The following is an 18,388-nucleotide window of genomic DNA, read 5'->3' as shown; positions in this document are numbered from 1 at the left end:
GGTTTGAGATGGGGAGGAAGAAATGGCTTGTGCTGATGTGCTGTGACCTCTCTGGTTAATGCAGAAGAAGCTTTGAATGATCTTCAGTGCAAGACTCTAGTCAATCTTCCTCCCCTGACGTAGGCCCTTGAAAAGGCAGCTGGTCTGATTTTTTTTCAGAGATGCTAAGCACCTGGCAGCTCCCGTTTCTTGACTGGGAGCTGCAGGCGATCAGGACCTCCAGAAATCCGACCAAGACTATTTAGAGGGAGGTAAAGTCAGTGGAGGAGAGAGACACCGCGTCAGCTTGGGACATGAATGCACCAGGACAGAATAGGGGGGAGAGGGTTTGGATCTGAGAGGGGAGAGAATCAAGAGAGCTAATGAAACCATTTTCCCCTATGGTTTTCTGTTAATGACATGGTGGGGATTCTCATCAGTCCTGTCCATGAAGACTTTCCTGGCAGCTAGCGTGTGGTGCACCCACCGTGGCCTGTACCCATGCCAGCCACACAGCTGCTTGGCCTAGATTACAAAAATAAGGAGAGATGTTCATTGGGTCATGCTGGGGAGAGTGGCTGTGACCCTAGCTCCTAGGGAGATGAACCAGCTGTACGTGAGCAGGGGGTTGTTGTGAACACCCAGTTACTGTGTGGGGAAGTTCGGTGCGCTCACCCCATGGTTACAACTGTGCGTTCAGTTCTGCATGAGCCTGGGTGCTTGGATGAGCACTTCACCTTCACCTCGAGCTCACCCTTGCCCAATGCCTTGTCTTTTCCAGCCAGTCCCGATAGACGACAATTTTTGCGGGCTGGACATTAACCAGCCACTGGGAGGCTCCACACCCGTGGAGGGGGTGACCCTCTTCACCGCCAGCCGTGACCGGATGACCTCGGTCGCTTCGTACGTCTACAACGGCTACAGTGTGGTGTTCGTGGGGACCAAGAGTGGCAAGCTGAAGAAGGTAAGGCTGCTCCTGTGACCCCAGAGAGCCTGGATCAGTGCCTTCTCCCTTTCCCCAGGAACACTGATCTGCCAGGCTGTTGCCACCTTTGTACGGCTCCTGAGAGCTCTTTCTCAGTTGCCAGTTATGAGGTAGTATGAGATTAAGTCCAAGGCTTTGAGTTAGGGAGGTACTTGAAGCAAGTGGTATGTGAGGCAAACTCTCCTGCATCTGTACTGGTGATGGGGCACCATTTAATGTAGTCTCGCTCAGAACCCAGAGACACCAGGCATTGGAATGATATAGAGCTTAGTGGCAAGTCAAAGTTTAAGGCATGTGGAAAATGTCCTTTCGGGTCCTTGAAGAGATGTAAATTAGTCAGACAAGGCAATATCTTCTCATTGCACCAAGGTTTGGGACTCAAAAATCTCTCTAAGCCAATACAAAGTGGAATGCAGCTGAGATCTTGTCAGGCACCTTGCTCTGCTTCCTATTATCCATTCCATTCAGCCATGTGTAATATTGGCCTCAGCAGTGCACTGGCTGTTGCATACTCTATACCTGCCACCGGTATATTGTTGGTGCCAGGATATTAAAGAGACAAGGCAAGTGAGGTAATTGGACCAATTTATGTTGGAACAGGCCACCCAAATAGCCCAAGATTACCAACTTCACTACAGGAAAAAGAGAAACCCTTCAACTATACACCCCTAGTTATCACTTACCCAGGGCCGGTGCAAGGAAGTTTCCCGCCATAGCGTAAACTTCCACCTTGCCCCGCCCCCCCAGCCCTGCGGCAGCTCCCCGCCCCCCCTCTGCCCTGAGGCGCCGTGCGGCAGCTCCCCGCCCCAGTTCACCTCTGCTCCGCCTCCTCCCCGAGCACGCCGCCCCCACTCTAATTCTCCTCCCCTCCCAGGCTTGCAGCGCCAAACAGCTGATTGGCGCCGCAAGCCTGGGAGGCGGGAGAAGTGGAGCGGTGACAGCGCGCTCGGGGAGGGAGCGTAGCAGAGATGAGCTGGGTTGGGGAGCTGCCAGGGGGGGGGGGGGGGGCGAGGCGGGGGGGCTCCCCACCCCAGCTCACCTCTGCTACGCCCCCTCCCTGAGCACGCCGCCCCCGCCGGCAATGACAATAATTGCATGGAGCGGCCGCTGCACTGGGAGAGGGAGTCTGAGCTGCACATGTCAGCGCGCCGCCGGCAGCCCAGCCCAGGAACACTGTAAAAAAAAATTTGGAGGCACCGCTTTTTGGCACCCCCAAATCTTGGTGCCTGTAGTAGGTCCTAGCCGGGGCTCGACCCTTCTGGACAGGAGGGGAGCCACACCGACTCACTGCTGTGGGAACAAGTAGTCAGTTAGTCCCGGAACTCCGGCTCTTTAGTGCAGAGTCGGAGCAGCCACAGTTAAAGCTCAGGCCCTTGACTGCAGGGGCTGAGCGAGCAAAGAGTTCAAAGCCCAGGCCCTGGATCAGGGCGGGGCAAACACGGTTGGCTCAGGCCCGGGTTTGCAGGGGCTGAGCGAGGAAACAGTTCAAAGCCCCGGCCCTGGATCAGGGCGGGGCCAACACAGTTAAGCTCAGGCCCTTGTTTGCAGGGGCTGAGCGAGCAACTAGTTCAGAGGCCAGGCCCTGGATCAGGGCGGGCCAACACAGGTAAGCTCAGGCCCTTGTTTGCAGGGGCTGAGCGAGCAACTAGTTCAGAGGCCAGGCCCTGGATCAGGGCGGGCCAACACAGGTAAGCTCAGGCCCTTGTTTGCAGGGGCTGAGCGAGCAAATAGTTCAAAGCCCACGCAAGGCACGCCTAGGCTTGCTGTAGCCGAGTGTCGGGTGAGGGGGATGCCTGCCACCCGTGAGTGGGGGTGGCAGGGGGGAACGCAGGCCCACCCACTCCACTGCGTTCCAGCCCGGGGCCCTAACAGCGGTTGCTGCCGCTGCTGGTCAGTGGGGTATCCAGACCGCAACACACTGACATAGGCTCACATTCAGTTGCAGCCGGACCGGGGTCGGCTATCCCCGGGCCACTTCCGTGATCCCCCTCAGATCCTACCTCGCTCGTCGCGCCGGGCTCAGGCCAGTCCACCTGCATGGGCTCCTCTGGGCCGGGGCTCGGTGGCAGGTCCGGTAGCTCTGCCGGGAAGTCAGGCCAACGGTCCTCAGGCGGCTCCTCTGGGTAGCAGCAGGGGCGGAGGGGTTCGGGTACAGTCTCACCCTCGGGGTTGGTGGGGTGAGGCTCCCAGGGATTCTCCCAGTAGCGGGCGTGAACGGGCTCCGGCGGCCCCTCCTCGTAGCGGGCCCGGGGTAGCTCAGGCCAGCTAGGGTCTTCGACGGTCTCCTGGCCGGGAGCTCCCGGCCGCACGTCTGCTCCCTGTGGTGGCTGGCCGCCGACTGAGCTCTGGCGGCCGGCCTTTATACTTCCTGTCCCGCCCCTTGACTTCCGGGGGGCGGGGACAGGGGGTGGTGGTCCCACCCACTCTGGTGCCGGCACGTGGGCTCCCTCTTCTGGACAGGAGGGGAGCCACACCGACTCACTACAGTGCCCTAGGCGACCGCCTAGTTTGCCTTAATGGTAGCACCGGCCCTGCACTTACCACCCCACACTGGAACCCATATAGGGTATCATTAAGCAGTTACAATTCATACTCTTTGTTGACCACATCCTGAAAGAAATCTTTCCCAAACCCTCTCTTCTGGCTTTCAAACCATGCCTCAACCTTGCCAACTTCATCATCAGAAGCAAACTCCCCACAGACCAGAACCCACCAATTCAAAGCTGCACCAGTCCCTGCTCTAACAGATGCAAAACCTGCAGATAAATCTCCATTCCTACAATGATCAGTACCCCCCACAACACATTTTTCAAGATCCATGGGTTCTACACATGCCTATCACAACATGTGGTGAACCTCATCCAGTGCACTAAATACCCCAATAATAACTAAATGGTGGAATGAGACAATCACTACGCTCTTGAATGAACTCACACAGAAAATGTCTAAAAGACAAAAACACCATCTCGCCCACGGGCGAACACTTTTCACAAACCAATCGCTGCATATGTGACCTCTCAGTCCTCATCCTCAAAGGAAATCTGCACAACACCTTCAAAAGACAAGCCTGAGGGAGCTTAAATTCATAACTTTGTTAGATACTAAAAATCAAGGACTCAATAAAGAAAGTGGATTATTGCTCATTACAACAATCTATAACCCACTAACCCTCTTTTGTCCTACCACTGAAGAGGTGTTAACTGCCTCCTTCACCTTGAATGGTCTCTTAGTTCAGCATAAGGAGTTCATATGTTCTATCTGTTCCACCTTATATTTAGCTCTGACACTCTGAGGATCTTTCTCAGACCTGAAGAACAGTTCTGTGGATCTCAAAAGCTCGTCTCTTTCACCAACAGAAGATGGTCCAATAAAAGATATTGCCTCACACGCCTTGTCCAACAGGTATTGCTAAGTCAGCCCACTGTATGACTGTGGCCACTGAGGAGTGCGTGACTCACTCTAAGAATACAAAGGGCTCCCAGAATTAGTCCAGCAGTTACTTGTGCTGTCTGTTGGAATCCAGTCTGAGAGACGATGTTTTTTTCATTGTATTGCTATGTGACACATGGCACGTCTGTGGGAAGGTGCTGCCCGAGTCAGTTTGGCTCTGAAGAAGTGGTTTGGCCTGAACCGAGAGAGGAACTGACTCAGGGTTGCTGTGAGGTAGAACTCAGCAAGTAGTAAATCGGCACAAATAATTTATTCAGTGGACCCAGACGCTTCTGTTCATGAATGACCTTTGGGCAGTGGGGGATAATCTTGAATTGATTCACAATGATTCTTAGTCAGTAGATTGTTCATAAGCCGCTCCTTCCAACTATCCAATGCCCAAAATTCACACTGTCTGTCAGTGTGGCAAATGTAGCTCTCATGAAGGTACTCCTGCTTCCTGGCTGGATGAATGTCACTAACTTTTACATTCCAATTCTCAATGTGAAAGACTCTTTGGGTGAATATGACCTGTGTGTTTTGTGAGTTGAAAAATTTGCTATTTCCATGCAAGTTTCTGACAGCCAAGTAGCTTGCTAGAAGATTGCCAGAAAGTGATTGCAACAGGGGCACAAGCACAGAAGCGAATTCAATTTTTGTTAGCGCAGATAATCACAGAGCATGTTTTTAGGTGTTCACCATGCTCTGCTGGAAGGCCTCGGGCCTAGAGCATTTCCTACTAATGCCCTTTGAGCTGCACCCATCACAATCAAAGCTCCAGGGTTCCCGTTGACCCACTCTGATAAGGGCAGGTGAGAAAGATTTCCCCTGAAATGCGTTGTGAAATGTCATAGGGGTTTATAGATAGTATTCCTGTACTCCTAACACACAGGCCTAGTGGGCAAAACAAAGCGTGATGGTCGAGAGAGATCTGGATCTTTGGCTGGTGTTACTGCCATCAATGGAGCCATGCTGATTTACACTTTAACCCAGAGGGATCTGAAACTTGAGCAAATATACAATAAGGTCAGCACTAGTAATGAGAGTCTCCCACTGGCTTCATCCTTATTGATGGCCACCAGCCTGAGCTCCGGATTTGGTGTTACTCCCTCGTGGTGCTTGTATCCGCCTGAGTCAGCACAAATCTCTCTTGGTGGGCTGAAACCTGTCTTGGTGGGCTTGTATTCTGTCAGCAGATATTTACAAAAGCTGCCCCTAGTGGGAAGACTGTGTGGGTTAAGAACTCCCGGGGAGAGCTGAGTGAATTTTTTTGGCTGAAATTTTTCACGGAAAAATGCAGATTTGGTTTGACCAAAACCTTTTGCAAATTCAGGTCAGGTTTGCCAAATTGTTTTGGTTTTAAAAAAGAAAAAATCTGAAATCAAAAAGTTTCAAGTTTTTGATTTGAGGGCCCTCCTCATTTCAAAATTTACGGTGGCTTATTAATTTTTTTTTAAGTTTCAAGAAGCCCAAAGATTAAATTAAACACTCTGTTCAACACCAGACTATGCTTCGTAATTACAGTATTATTTTCTTTTTTGGTATGGCTGAAAGACCAAAAAAAATCAGTTACTCTCATAGCTCTGCTCCTCTTGCGTGCCCTGCTTTGGTGGTGATAAAATTGCGGATTTATGGGTCTTGAAGAGATATGAATGGGTTAACTTGGCTGCCTTTGGGAAACTAAGCCTCAGGGCAAAGTCATATTGCTTCTCTGTGCCTTAGCCTTGCCTCTCACTTCCCACCCTTCCCATAGACCTCTGGGTGATTGATCTGCTGTGCAAGATAAAATTCTTTCCTGTTTGCATCACAAAAGCAGGGCTAGTTGCCCAAAGCAAAGAAATACCCAGTCTTCCTTCTCCCTCAAAGGAGCAGGAGGCCTTGCTGTGGTAAACTTCTGATTCTGTGATTGAACTGGCCTTTTTCCTCTTCTCAAACACTCCTTTTGAAGATCAGGTTGTAAAGCCCAGACTAAGCTTGATACAATGCTGATAAAATGCGTTAATCCAGTTCTTCCTGTTGAATGATGCCTGGATTGGTACCGGTGCTTTTGTTCAGGGCAGGTCTACACTTAAAATGCTGCGGTGGCGCAGCTGTAGCACTTCAATGAAGACTCCACTGCGTGGAGAGAGCTTTGCCCCTCGGCTTACTTAATCCACCTGTGTGAGAGGCGATAGCTATGTCTATGGGAGAAGCCCTCCTGTGGACCGAGCGCTGTCTACCTTGGGATTAGGTCAGTATCACTGGATTTCATGTGGATTTTTCACATCCCTGAGTGGCATAGTGATAGCGATGTAAATTGATAGTACAGACCTGGCCTCAGATGTCAGTGCTTTAAAAACACAATGGAAAGCGACCTATGGATGTATAACAACAGGGATCTTTCTCCTCCTAACTCCTAGTCTGGTATTTTGTTGGCCCGCAATCAGATGCCACTTCAGTCCTCCGCAGCACAATTGTTTTATCCCCTGATAACGCAGGGCTAGTGAATATCACCACTCACTCAAATATATTAGAAGGTAAAAATACAATGTTCTGCTGTTACGTTGTTGTTTGTTTTTATTTATATTTCACTAGCCGGAAGAGCCCCAGTCATGGATCAAGGCCCCATGGGGCTAGGTGATGTACAGATATGTAAGACAGTCCTTGCCCTAGCGAGCTGAGTCAATATGACATACAGGAGGAAAGAACAGGTGGGGGAAGGAAGAAAGATTGAGGTAACAAAATGAGCAGAACTGAACAGAAACACAGAAGTCACAGCTCATCATTTGCCTAAGCAATGCCAGGCGGGAGTGACTGGAAGGCATCACAGCAGGGTTTATCCACTTATTGGTAGCCTTACATGACCTCAACACAGCCTTTAAATCTGTGGGCCTGATTTTGTGCTGTGAAGTTTATTTTTGGGTGCAAAATCAGAGATTGTTTATCCAAATCCAACCTCAAGTCAGATGCTCAGCGTGACTGACAGATTTTTCAGGTCAACTGAAGGCAGAAACTGCTTTTGGAGTGAGGTCTAATGTAGCACCAGGGAAAGAGGCAGGGCGGGGTGGGAGATTATTTCTGGTGTCCGTAAACAGCAGGGAGAGTCTCCCTTCCCTATCCAGGAAGATACACGGGCAAGCACATACTATGGTTGGACGTCTGCATTTTTTTTAATGGCATCAATTCATTAATATTTGTTCGTCGCTGTGTAAGTGCTGAACAGCAGTACCTTGATGGTAGCCTTGGCTGCTGACAAGATGCAAAGGCAACTCTTGAGGTCATCCATTTGGGGCACCGCTGTACCAAGCTTCTATTCCACTACACCCCAGCTCAGACCCAGTGATTCTCTCACAGAGCTCCCGCTAGTTCTGTGGCGGCAGCTGTATGGCAGAATCAATAGAACAGGCCCCTCAGACGCCACGTTGCAAACACATATGTTGTTTAGTTCCCAGCCAGCCAGGTAAAGGAGGGCATGTGTGTACTGTGCATATTGTTTATCATGTTTGGTGGGTGGGGGAGGGCCTCGTTTAAAGTCAGTTAAAGCAAACAGCAGGACGCGGCTTAGGCGTGGGGCCCCATTCCGGGGAATCGGCCGAATCGGCTTAAAAGCTGGCCCTGCCTGTAATAGCCCCATAACCTCAAGCTGAGTTACTGAAGTTGTAGAGTTCTAACTAAGGGCTTGTCTACATGACCCGCTGGATCGACAGGCAGCAATCAACCCAGCGGGGGTCAATTTATCGTGCCTAGTCTAGACGTAATAAATTGACCGCCAAGCACTCTCCCATCGATTCCGGTACTCCACCAGGGCAAGAGGTGCAGGCGGAGTCGATGGGAGAGTGTCAGACGTCGACTTACCGCAGTGAAGACACTGCGGTAAGTAGATCTAAGTACGTCGACTTCAGCTACGTTATTCACGTAGCTGAAGTTGCGTAACTTAGATCTATTTCTCCCCTTCCCCTGCCCAGTGTAGACCAGGCCTAAATGTGTAACACTGCTGAAGTCTAAAGGACCTGGGCTTATCCCTTTGGTGTGGCTTATTGCACAAAGGACATGAAAATGGTGGGCTAGGAGAGAAGCATAGTGCCTCTGGTGATATCTTGGATGCAGTAGACAGAATCCAGGTGCTGACTACTCTGCCATCTAAGGACTGTGCACAGCCCATTAGGAAACCCTGGAATCTTTATGGGAAATGCTTCACTCCATCAAGTTCTGGGAGTTTAACACAGATCTGCCAAGAGAAAAAGCAACCCAAGGAAAAAGGGGCGGGGGGGTAGATATCTGTCCGGTTCTTTGGCAAGAGCCCTGGTTGAGAAGCTGGGAGCTGCTTTCTCACACACTGACAGGCACAGAAGAAGAGAGCTCTTTGGCTTTCCAGGTTTCGGACACAGCTATGTCCGGTGGAGCTTCCGGCCACACCTACGGAGCAGAGGCCAGCAAAATGTAACGAGGAGCAGAGAGAGAAGCCAAGTAGCCTAAGCCGGAGCTGTGAAATAAGTGGACTGTGATAGTAAGGTGACCAAGTCTTCTAATTATCAAAGAATGTTGCTCACTGAGGCTAGGGAGGGAATTCAAAGGTCATGACCCACCTACGGTCCCCCTTCCAATAACTATATGCATCCGAAGAAGTGGGCTGTAGTCCACGAAAGCTTATGCTCTAATAAATTTGTTAGTCTCTATGGTGCCACAAGTACTCCTGTTCTTCTTCTTCCAATAACTGTTTCTTTTTAGCGTTGCCCTCTCTGCTAGCAGCACCTGTTGCTTGATGCTATGTCTAGATCATTGCCAGTTTTCCTCTGGAGAATGCAGTATGGCCCATCAGAGAGGGCACAGGACTTAGGGCATTGAAGATCTGCCTGGGAGTTAACACACTGACTCGTTCTGTGATTGTGGGTGAGACGCTAAGGGCCTGAAATCAATGGGAGCTGAGAGTTCTCAGCACCACTGAAAAGCAGGCTATTAACTCCTCTGTGCCTCGGTGTACCCATCTGTAAAACAGGGATAGTAATGCTTTGCCCACCTTTGTAAAGCACTGTAAGATCTACAGATGAAAAGTGCCACATAGTCTTTATTGCCAAGTCATCACTCTGCATATCCGCTGAGACCAGTGGTGACGGAAAGTCACTGCCTTCTGAGAGTTATTGGGTGGTTTAAAGTAGAAATGAGCTAGTGGTCTCAATCCAGTCCTTTCGGAGGGTTTTTTTGTTTTGTTTTGGAATTTCCCTGGAGGGGAGGAGTCAGAGAGCCAGCTATGAAATTTTCTAAATTTATCATGCTTCCCCTGAGAGAATTCATCACTGGAAAAAAAAAAAGCCACATTCTTTCAGTGATGTCCTACTTCCCATTAGCTAATCAGCTAGCTGGTTCCTGTGAAATTCCTGAGGAGAGTCTGTCTGTGTATCTCTCTGCATATCTCTCCCAAAGGAGACTATTACAAGGTCTGAGATCCCCAAACCCCAGGAAATGCTTACGGTCGCAATCACATTATACTCCTCTTTATGGCTGCTCTGCTGTAAATCACCCAGTACGGCTGCAAACCTTTCTTACTAGCAGCTACTGTGTTGTGTAAGATCAGATCACCGAGCTGAGCAGATTTAACTCTTCCCAACCAGGCACGTTCAGCGTCCCCAGTACTAAGGAGAAGAGTTCGCTGGGTCAGCTCAGCTCTTTTCCCCCAAGTGTAAATTTTTCCTCTCTGTACTGGGTTGGACCTTTCAGACTTCATATATAATTAATCTTTAATGACTGCTACAACACACTCCTACCCCTACCCGCTCTTCTCTGTGTCCCTGGTGATTCATATGTTATATTTTAAACATCTTCTCTCATTCCTCCCGTTAAGCTGCCACTATTAAAAGAGAGAGGAGGGTTTGGGTTTTCTGGTCTCTGAAACAGAGAGCTTAATGCTGCGTCCCCTGTAATGAGATTGGCTCATTTCCCTTGCTGTTTGTTCTGTTGCTTTATGATCCCCACAGGGTCCAGCAAGCTGGGCTTTGGGAAGCTTGGGGAAGGCCAGCACTGGGCAGCCTGGGTGGTTTATTTATAGTTTCCATCCAGCCGGAGGGGGAGAGGGGGGCATTGTGACAAGTCTAGTGAATGCTGGACACGTGGGGGAGTGTGTCCTGTTGATCCAGCTTTATCCATGCCGAGCGAGAAGGGTGTTGTTTCTGAAGCCGGGGGTTAGGGAAGAGACGTGATTGTTGGTAACTGAGTGAAAGGTATGTTGTGCTGGTCAAAACAGAGCCATTGACATTTGTTCATATGACACAGCACGTTCCAGTTAAGGATCTCAAAGCACTTCGATTCTATAGTGATGCTCCACAGGCCCCCTGGCAAGTAGGTCAATATTATCTCAATTTTACGCAGGGTGAAACTAAGACAGAGAGAGGATAATAGCCTGGATTTCGGAGGTGCTGATCACTTGCAGCTCCCATTGACTTCAGTAGGAGATGTGGGTGCTCAGCATCTCAGAAACTTAGGCCATAAGTGATGTGCCCGAGATCACAGAAGTGCCTTGTGGTGGAACTGGGTGTAGAACCTCGGTCTCCTGACTCTGTCCCCTACTCTAACTTTCAGACCAGGGGTTCTCTGCTTGGGGGGGACGACACAAACCGATCCAGAGGGATCGTGACGACTCTCCCTTTCTTTATGGTGAGATGCGGGGGGTGAGTCCCTGAATCTTTGCATTACGGTAACATAGGCTGGTGTGGAGGTAGGGTTGATAATCATTTTTCTAAACCACACCGCTTCCCCCTGATTTCAGTGGGAGTTGTTCCTGGAGATGTAATGCACTGCCCTAAGGCCTGGTCTACACTGGGGAGGGGGGGGAGAGAGAATCGATCTAAGGCTTGGTCCACACTGGGGCGGGGGATCGATGTAGGAAACACAACTTCAGCTACGAGAATAGCGTAGCTGAAGTCGACATTTCCTAGATCAAACTAAGTTTACTTACTGCAGGTCCACGCGGCGCAGGCAAGCTCCCCCGTCGGCAGCGCTTCCTCCTCTCGGAGAGCAGGAGTTCTGCAGTTGACGGGGGAGCGCTTCTGGGATCGATTTATCGCGTCCAGATGAGATGCAATAAATCGATCCCAGAAGATCGATCTCTACCCGCCGAATCAGGCGGGTAGTGTGAACTTAGCCCTAGATACGCAACTTCAGCTACGAGAATAGTGTAGCTGAAGTCGACATATCTTAGATTGACTTAGAATCACTTACTTCGCATCCTCGCGGCACGGAATCGATGTCTGCCGCTCCCCCGTCGACTCTGCTTCCGCCTCTCGCCATGGTGGAGTTCTGGAGTCGATCGGGGATCGATCAATTACTACCCGCCAATCCGGGTAGTGTAGATGTATTCAGATAGTGTAGCTGTCTCAGGGTTAATTCCCTGCATAGGATGGGAGAGTGGGGAGGGGAACCTGTGTGGGTGGGTATATTTTCTCTCTCTCTCTTTATAATCAAGCCTTGAATTCCAGCAAGTCTGCTGCTTTATTTTTAAGTGGCATGATGCCAAGAGGTTTTAACATGAGGAATGGCTTTGCCAAGCATACTGTACATAGGTGGAAGGTCTTGATGTCTGGAAATAATGCTTTGCTAACATTCCAAGTGGCAGCGAGTTGTCTGATTGGGTTTGCAAGCAACACACAAGCAGAGGTCAGCTTTAAAAGCTCCCCTCGCAGGCGTGAGTCATGGGAACAAATATTTAATGGACTGGGCACAATTCGAGCCTAACTAATTTAATCCTGCTGTATCTGAGTTTCAAATTACACTAGTCAGCCCCAGTGCTTTCTTACCATATCTCTGTGCTTTCCACGCCCTATCCTGTGTGATATAGTAGGCTTCATTCGAATAAAGGGATCTTTTTTAGAGTGGACCTCATAGGCCTTTTGCTCTGTGATACATTCACCCCTGGGTGTTTCATGAACTTAGCAAGAGGTCTGTGAAGGAAAAAGTTTCTGTGGCTCTAAGTTAGGAGGTGTGTGGGGAGGAGTAGATGGCTCAGGGGTTTGAGGACACAGAGCCCCTCACCTCTAGAGTGAGGTCTTGAATTCAAACCAGGTAAGTTTCCTACACATGGCTCTGACTGGCGGTCTAGGTGAAATGAATTGTGGTAGGCTCAGTCTCGTTCTCAGTAGGGTAGTGGGTTCACATCACAGAACTGCCACCCCAAGTGGCACTAGCTGGCTTCTGTGTTGCCATTCCCAGCAGTGTGATCAAGGACTGTGAATGGATTCTGAAAACTGAACTCCCCCTGTGGCCACTCTTAGGGGTCCTCAAAGTTAGGGTTGAGACAAAGCACATTGGGAGAGTTGGTGCAGGTGGAACTTGTCCTCTCATGGGCTGTGTTCATGCCTGTGCTGTGGAACTGGAGGGGTATGATGAACATGACTGTCAGTCTGGCTGCTTCCATGAGCAATAAAATGCACATAAAACTGTCTGCCTCCTTTAATACTGGGATGATGGGGGAAGGTGACAAAGCCCTACTCCATGATTCAGGAAAAATAGATGTTGTTTAAAGTTGGTGCCCAAGTTCTAGAATTTAACACAAGGCTAATTAAACTAGCCGCCTTCTTCTTCTTCTTCTTCTTCGAACCTCTGCACACATTGCTACACGGCTAGTCTCTGTAGAGAGGATCTGGCAGTTAAATTTATGCCATTTAATGCTTGATGCCTCGCTCTTTTTAGCTTGGAATTCCTTCTCTCCAATCCTCCCTTCCCCCCACAATGCTTCCCACAATGCACAAGGGCTAGCCCATTATCCCATGGATGGTCTCCAGCAGTCTTCTCTTTTTTGAGAACCATTGTTCCTCCTGAGCTTTCTTTAAGTGCATACAAAGCAAATGTGCTGATGAGGCCAAGACCTATTGGATAAAGCATGGGTACTTGGGACTCTATTTTCCAAGCAACTCGATAGTCCAAGGTTCTTTCTCAAAAGACCCCTACTTCTTGGAGGTGGGAGGTTTGTATTAAGGATGTAACCATTCACAAGGCTGGATTCCTGGAATAAAGCAATTTCCATCAAGCAAAATTAGACAAGACATTAATGCAACAGTTAACAGCCAGCAACTGCAGGGGGCGAATGTGTCTGCTTGCTTGTTCTGTGTTTATGGGCCTTATACAATTCCATCAATATTGATGCGTGATGCCTTTGATTTTGACGCTAATCATTGCTATGAATTAAATTTGCAGCCATATAATTAGGATTGCTATTAATAGGGCCCCAAGCTAAGTGCCGCTGTGCTAGTTGTCTTTTTCCTGATGGAAAATGGCATCCTCAGCGCTCCGCTAATGCAGCTTGCCTAGTAGATGGTAAGACTGATGTGAAAATGATACTTTCTATATTGAGAGGGACCGCCTCTAACATGGATATTGACATAGGGCCTGAAATTGAATGAGTTTCCTGAGTAAGGAGCATAGGACTGGGCCCAGGGATAGGCTTCACAGTAGTGTTCTGCTGGCTTTCTGGGGCACAGACATGTGAGGGGGGAGGGATAGCTCAGTGGTTTGAGCATTGGCCTGCTAAACCCAGGGTTGTGAGTTCAATCCTTGAGGGGGCCATTTAGGGAACTGGGGTAAAAAAATCTGTCTGGGGATTGGTCCTGCTTTGAGCAGGGGGTTGGACTAGATGATCTCCTGAGGTCCCTTCCAACCTGATATTCTATGAGGGAGAGAAAGAAAGAGAATGAGAGAATAAGCATCAATTTTCAAGGTAGGAGAAAGACTAATGCAGTTTTTGGTTTCGCCATCTACTTTCAGCTCTCCTTGCATCCATCTGTTTCCCCCATCCTGCGTTTTTCATATTCCTCCTTTGGGGCTCTGCCCCTTGCTGCATCCCCAGTTTGCACACAGCAGGATAAATGGAATGACCAGGGTAGCTGCATGGCTCGCCAGTACAAATCAAGCTTGTATTCCATCCCAAGAGGTAGTGTATCATAGTATATGTAATACATCAGTGAAGGGCCGTGTTTGGGATCAAGAATAAATAAATGTTGAGGCACTGTAGACAGAGAAGTATGCATATAATTTTGCCATCATGTTGTTTATACCTACCCCAAGAAAAAAGAGACTCACGTGATAACTTGCAGCCCATGGCACCACTGCCTGTGGTCTCACAAAGCTAAGTAGGGTCACAGGTACTTGGATGGGAGATCTCCAAGGAAAAAGCAAAGATGCTATTGGTGATCCAACAGATAGCATGTGTCTCTCTGAACCCTTGTCACTGTACATTGGTAGTGGGTGTTGTACTACTCGAGGTGCATAAAGATTTTTGGAAGAGATATAAAACTGAAATCTTGGTTAGTATAGATCCCATGAGATTTTTCTCAATAGTAGGGCATTTTGTCCTGGTGACCTGGCTAGAATTCAATTCAGACAGCTACATTTTGTATACCATACCTAAGTTAACATACTATCTCCGACCCTTGCGGTTTCAACTGGATATGATGGTATTCTTCACATCCTATCCTAACCTTGTGGCGTGTTTCTGTAAGCTGTGAAACAGCTGGTTGTGTTCTGTGGTGATTGTGGCTGCATTTCAGTGCTGCCTGAAGCAATTCATCATGCATCTCATCTGTGAAGTGCTTTGGCATCATTTTGGATTAAAGATGCTCTAGAAACATAAGATATTTGTATTTGTGTAACTCAAGACTTTGTGGTTACACCGGCATTTTTGTTGACCTGTTGAATGTCTGAATTCACAGTGCATAATGCTGCTTGTACTCATTTGCCATGCAGGCTAATACTCCACTCTAGTAAAGAATAGTGATAACTGATCAGATTACTCAGGTTACAGCGCAGGGGACTGGACTAGATGACCTCTCTAGGTCCCTTCCAGTCCCACGATTCTATGATTCGGCTCAGTCAGGGGAAAGGCAAACTTTAAATATGATGTTTCTCCTTGGAATATGATAGTTTATTCAGTTTGGTTGATTTAACTTTGTTCTATTAGTGGGGATAAAGTAGGCCTTTCAGAATGAAATGTACATTGGACCCTACCCTTATATGACTCTGTCCTACAGATGATGACCTTATCTGTTTAATTTACTCTTAATTATAGCCCACATACACACTCTGTAGCACTTTAGAAGTCATTCATATCCGCATGTGGGGAAGCCAAAGGAACCTGCAGATGCTTGCTGAACAGATGAAAATCATCTGCTAGAATAGTCTTTCCAATGCAATTACCCCATTTTGGATGCAGGTCTGAATACTGGAGGCTTTGCTGACCCAACCCTTTTGAGATCCATCCATCACCATTGGGAATGTAGCTGTTTGTGTCCCAGCAGAGACGCTAGATTGCAGATAGAGAGGTTTATTGCTTGACAGGAGTATTTGCATAACTTCAAGCTCCTAGAAACTGGGCACTTAATTTCTCACCCATGAATATCAAGGAGGCAGGAATTTGGCTGCCATCACATTGTCTGTCTGGGATTGCTCTGTTTACAGTATGGAATGGACCTAGGAAATATCTTTCTAACGATGGACTCTCCAGTCTTGCCCAATAATCACCCATCCCTTGGGTAGAAAGGGCACTCTCAAGTCAAGACCCCAACAAATAAAGCCCCGGAGCTATTAGCATGGGTCCTACTGTAACACAAACTGTGCCTGCATGCAATCCCAAACTAGCCTAGCTTTGCTATTCTTGGCAGCCAGAAGAAGTTGGAGCCTTACTTTTAATTAATTAGTGCATTGAGATGCATGAAAAGGGATTGGAGCAGAACAGGATGTAGAGTTGTGATAATGAGCATGTTTCAAGGTAAGTTATGGTTAGCAAGTCATAGTTCAAGGTAACCCAGGCTCAGGGCCGGCTCTATACATCAGCAAAGCAAGCAGGTGCTTGGGGCGGCACATTTGCAGGGTGGCATTCGGGCCATCCTATTTTTTGGGGTGGGGGCGGCCCTGCGGGCGCTCACCCAGGTAGACGCTGTCCCGGCCCCCAAGCTGACGCCGAAGTCCAGGTGGAAGAGCCGCAGCGGGTGGCCAAAGCTGGTCTCGAGACTGGGGTCCAGCAGCAGCGCGTCGTGCGCGGGGGGTACCCTGGGGCTGCTGTGGTTTGTGCTACCGGGCCCGGGTGGGCCATCCGGCGGGCTCCAACACATGGAGCACGGGACACTTGGGCGGGGGGCTGCCCTATGGCCGGGCTGGACAAAGCAGCCCAAGCCACCCAGAGGCTGCGGCAGTGCGGCCAGGAGCAGCAGCAGGGCCACAGAGGGGACAGGTGCCCGGGGCGCTGCTGTGCGGGGCCCACATCCCGCTCTCCGGGGCTCCGTTCCCCGCCAGCCGCTCCCTCTGAGGCTGCCCTGCCCCAGCTCCTCAGCCCCCTGCCGGGGCAGTCCCCCCAGCTCTGCCCTCTCAATTCATGGCCGGTCCTGGAGGCAGGAGTCCCGGCTGGAGGGACCCTCGGCTGAGAGTCATGAGCGGGATGCTGGGAGCGAGTTACCAGTGACTCAGGGCTGCGGCAGCAGGAGGGTACAGGTGGGGGAGAGAGCCCAAGGTTGGGGCGGCAGGGGGTGCAGGTGTGGGGGGGGTGCAGGGCTGGTGCTACCTTTAAGGCAAACTAGGCGGTTGCCTAGGGCACCAAGATTTGGGGGCACCAAAAAGCGGTGCCCCCAATTTTTTTTTTTTTTTTTTTTACAGCGTTCCTGGGCTGGGCTGCTGGTGGCACACTGACACGTGCGGCTCAGACTCCCTCTCCCAGCGCAGCGGCCGCTCCATGCAATTATTGTCATTGCTGGCGGGGGCGGAACAGTTCTTCAGGTCTGAGAAAGATCCTCAGAGTGTCAGAGCTAAATATAAGGTGGAACAGATAGTTCAGCATAAGGAGTTCACATGTTCTAAGAGACCATTCCAGGTGAAGGAGGCAGTTAACACCTCTGCAGTGGTAGGACAAAAGAGGGTTAGTGGGTTATAGATTGTTGTAATGAGCAATAATCCACTATCTTTATTGAGTCCTTGATTTTTAGTATCTAACAAAGTTATAAATTTAAGCTCCCTCAGGCTTGACTTTTGAAGGTGTTGTGCAGATTTCCTTTGAGGATGAGGACTGAGAGGTCACATATGGAGCGATTGGTTTGTGAAAAGTGTTCGCCCGTGGGCGAGATGGTGTTTTTGTCTTTTAGACATTTCCTGTGTGAGTTCATTCAAGAGCGTAGTGATTGTCTCATTCCACCCATTTAGTTATTATTGGGGTATTTCGTGCACTGGATGAGGTTCACCACATGTTGTGATAGGCATGTGTAGAACCCATGGATCTTGAAAAATGTGTTGTGGGGGGTACTGATCGTTGTAGGAATGGAGATTTATCTGCAGGTTTTGCATCTGTTAGAGCAGGGACTGGTGCAGCTTTGAATTGGTGGGTTCTGGTCTGTGGGGAGTTTGCTTCTGATGATGAAGTTGGCAAGGTTGAGGCGTGGTTTGAAAGCCAGATGAGAGGGTTTGGGAAAGATTTCTTTCAGGATGTGGTCAACAAAGAGTATGAATTGTAACTGCTTTATGATACCCTATAGGGGTTCCAGTGTGGGGTGGTAAGTGCAGGGCCGGTGCTACCATTAAGGCAAACTAGGCGGTTGCCTAGGGCGCCAAGATTTGGGGGCGCCAAAAAGCGGTGCCTCCAAATTTTTTTTTACAGTGTTCCTGGGCTGGGCTGCCGGCGGCGCGCTGACACGTGCAGCTCAGACTCCCTCTCCCAGTGCAGCGGCCGCTCCATGCAATTATTGTCATTGCCGGCGGGGGCGGCGTGCTCGGGGAGGGGGCGTAGCAGAGGTGAGCTGGGGTGGGGAGCCCTGCAGGAGCTCCCCCCCCCGACCCAGGGAGCCGTGCGTCAGCTCCCCACCCCAGCTTATCTCTGCTAAGCCCCCTACCCTAGCGAGCAGTCGCCGCTCCACTTCTCCCCCCCTCCCAGGCTCGCAGCGCCAAACAGCTGATTAGCGCCGCAAGCCTGGGAGGTGGGGGCGGCATGCTCGGGGAGGAGGCAGAGCAGAGGTGAGCTGGGGTGGGGAGCTGCCGCACGGCTCCCCGGGGGGG

At 49.8% G+C, this 18,388-nt stretch overlaps 1 protein-coding gene across 1 annotated transcript in view; it reads left to right on the top strand.

The window, feature by feature from the left end:
• PLXNA2 (plexin A2) overlaps positions 1-18,388 on the top strand; it is a gene marked incomplete in the record, with an annotated part of 325,301 nt that overhangs the window by 43,935 nt on the left and 262,978 nt on the right. Inside the window, 1 exon segment of the mRNA XM_034770557.1 lies at positions 761-942. Coding sequence (XP_034626448.1) covers positions 761-942 — 182 coding nt within the window.

The sequence above is a fragment of the Trachemys scripta genome, chromosome 4 (genome assembly GCF_013100865.1).
Source record: "Trachemys scripta elegans isolate TJP31775 chromosome 4, CAS_Tse_1.0, whole genome shotgun sequence".
In the NCBI taxonomy this organism is placed as follows: Eukaryota; Metazoa; Chordata; order Testudines; family Emydidae; genus Trachemys; species Trachemys scripta.
Note: the sequence above shows the minus strand (reverse complement) of the source record. Positions and strands in the feature narration are given on the sequence as shown.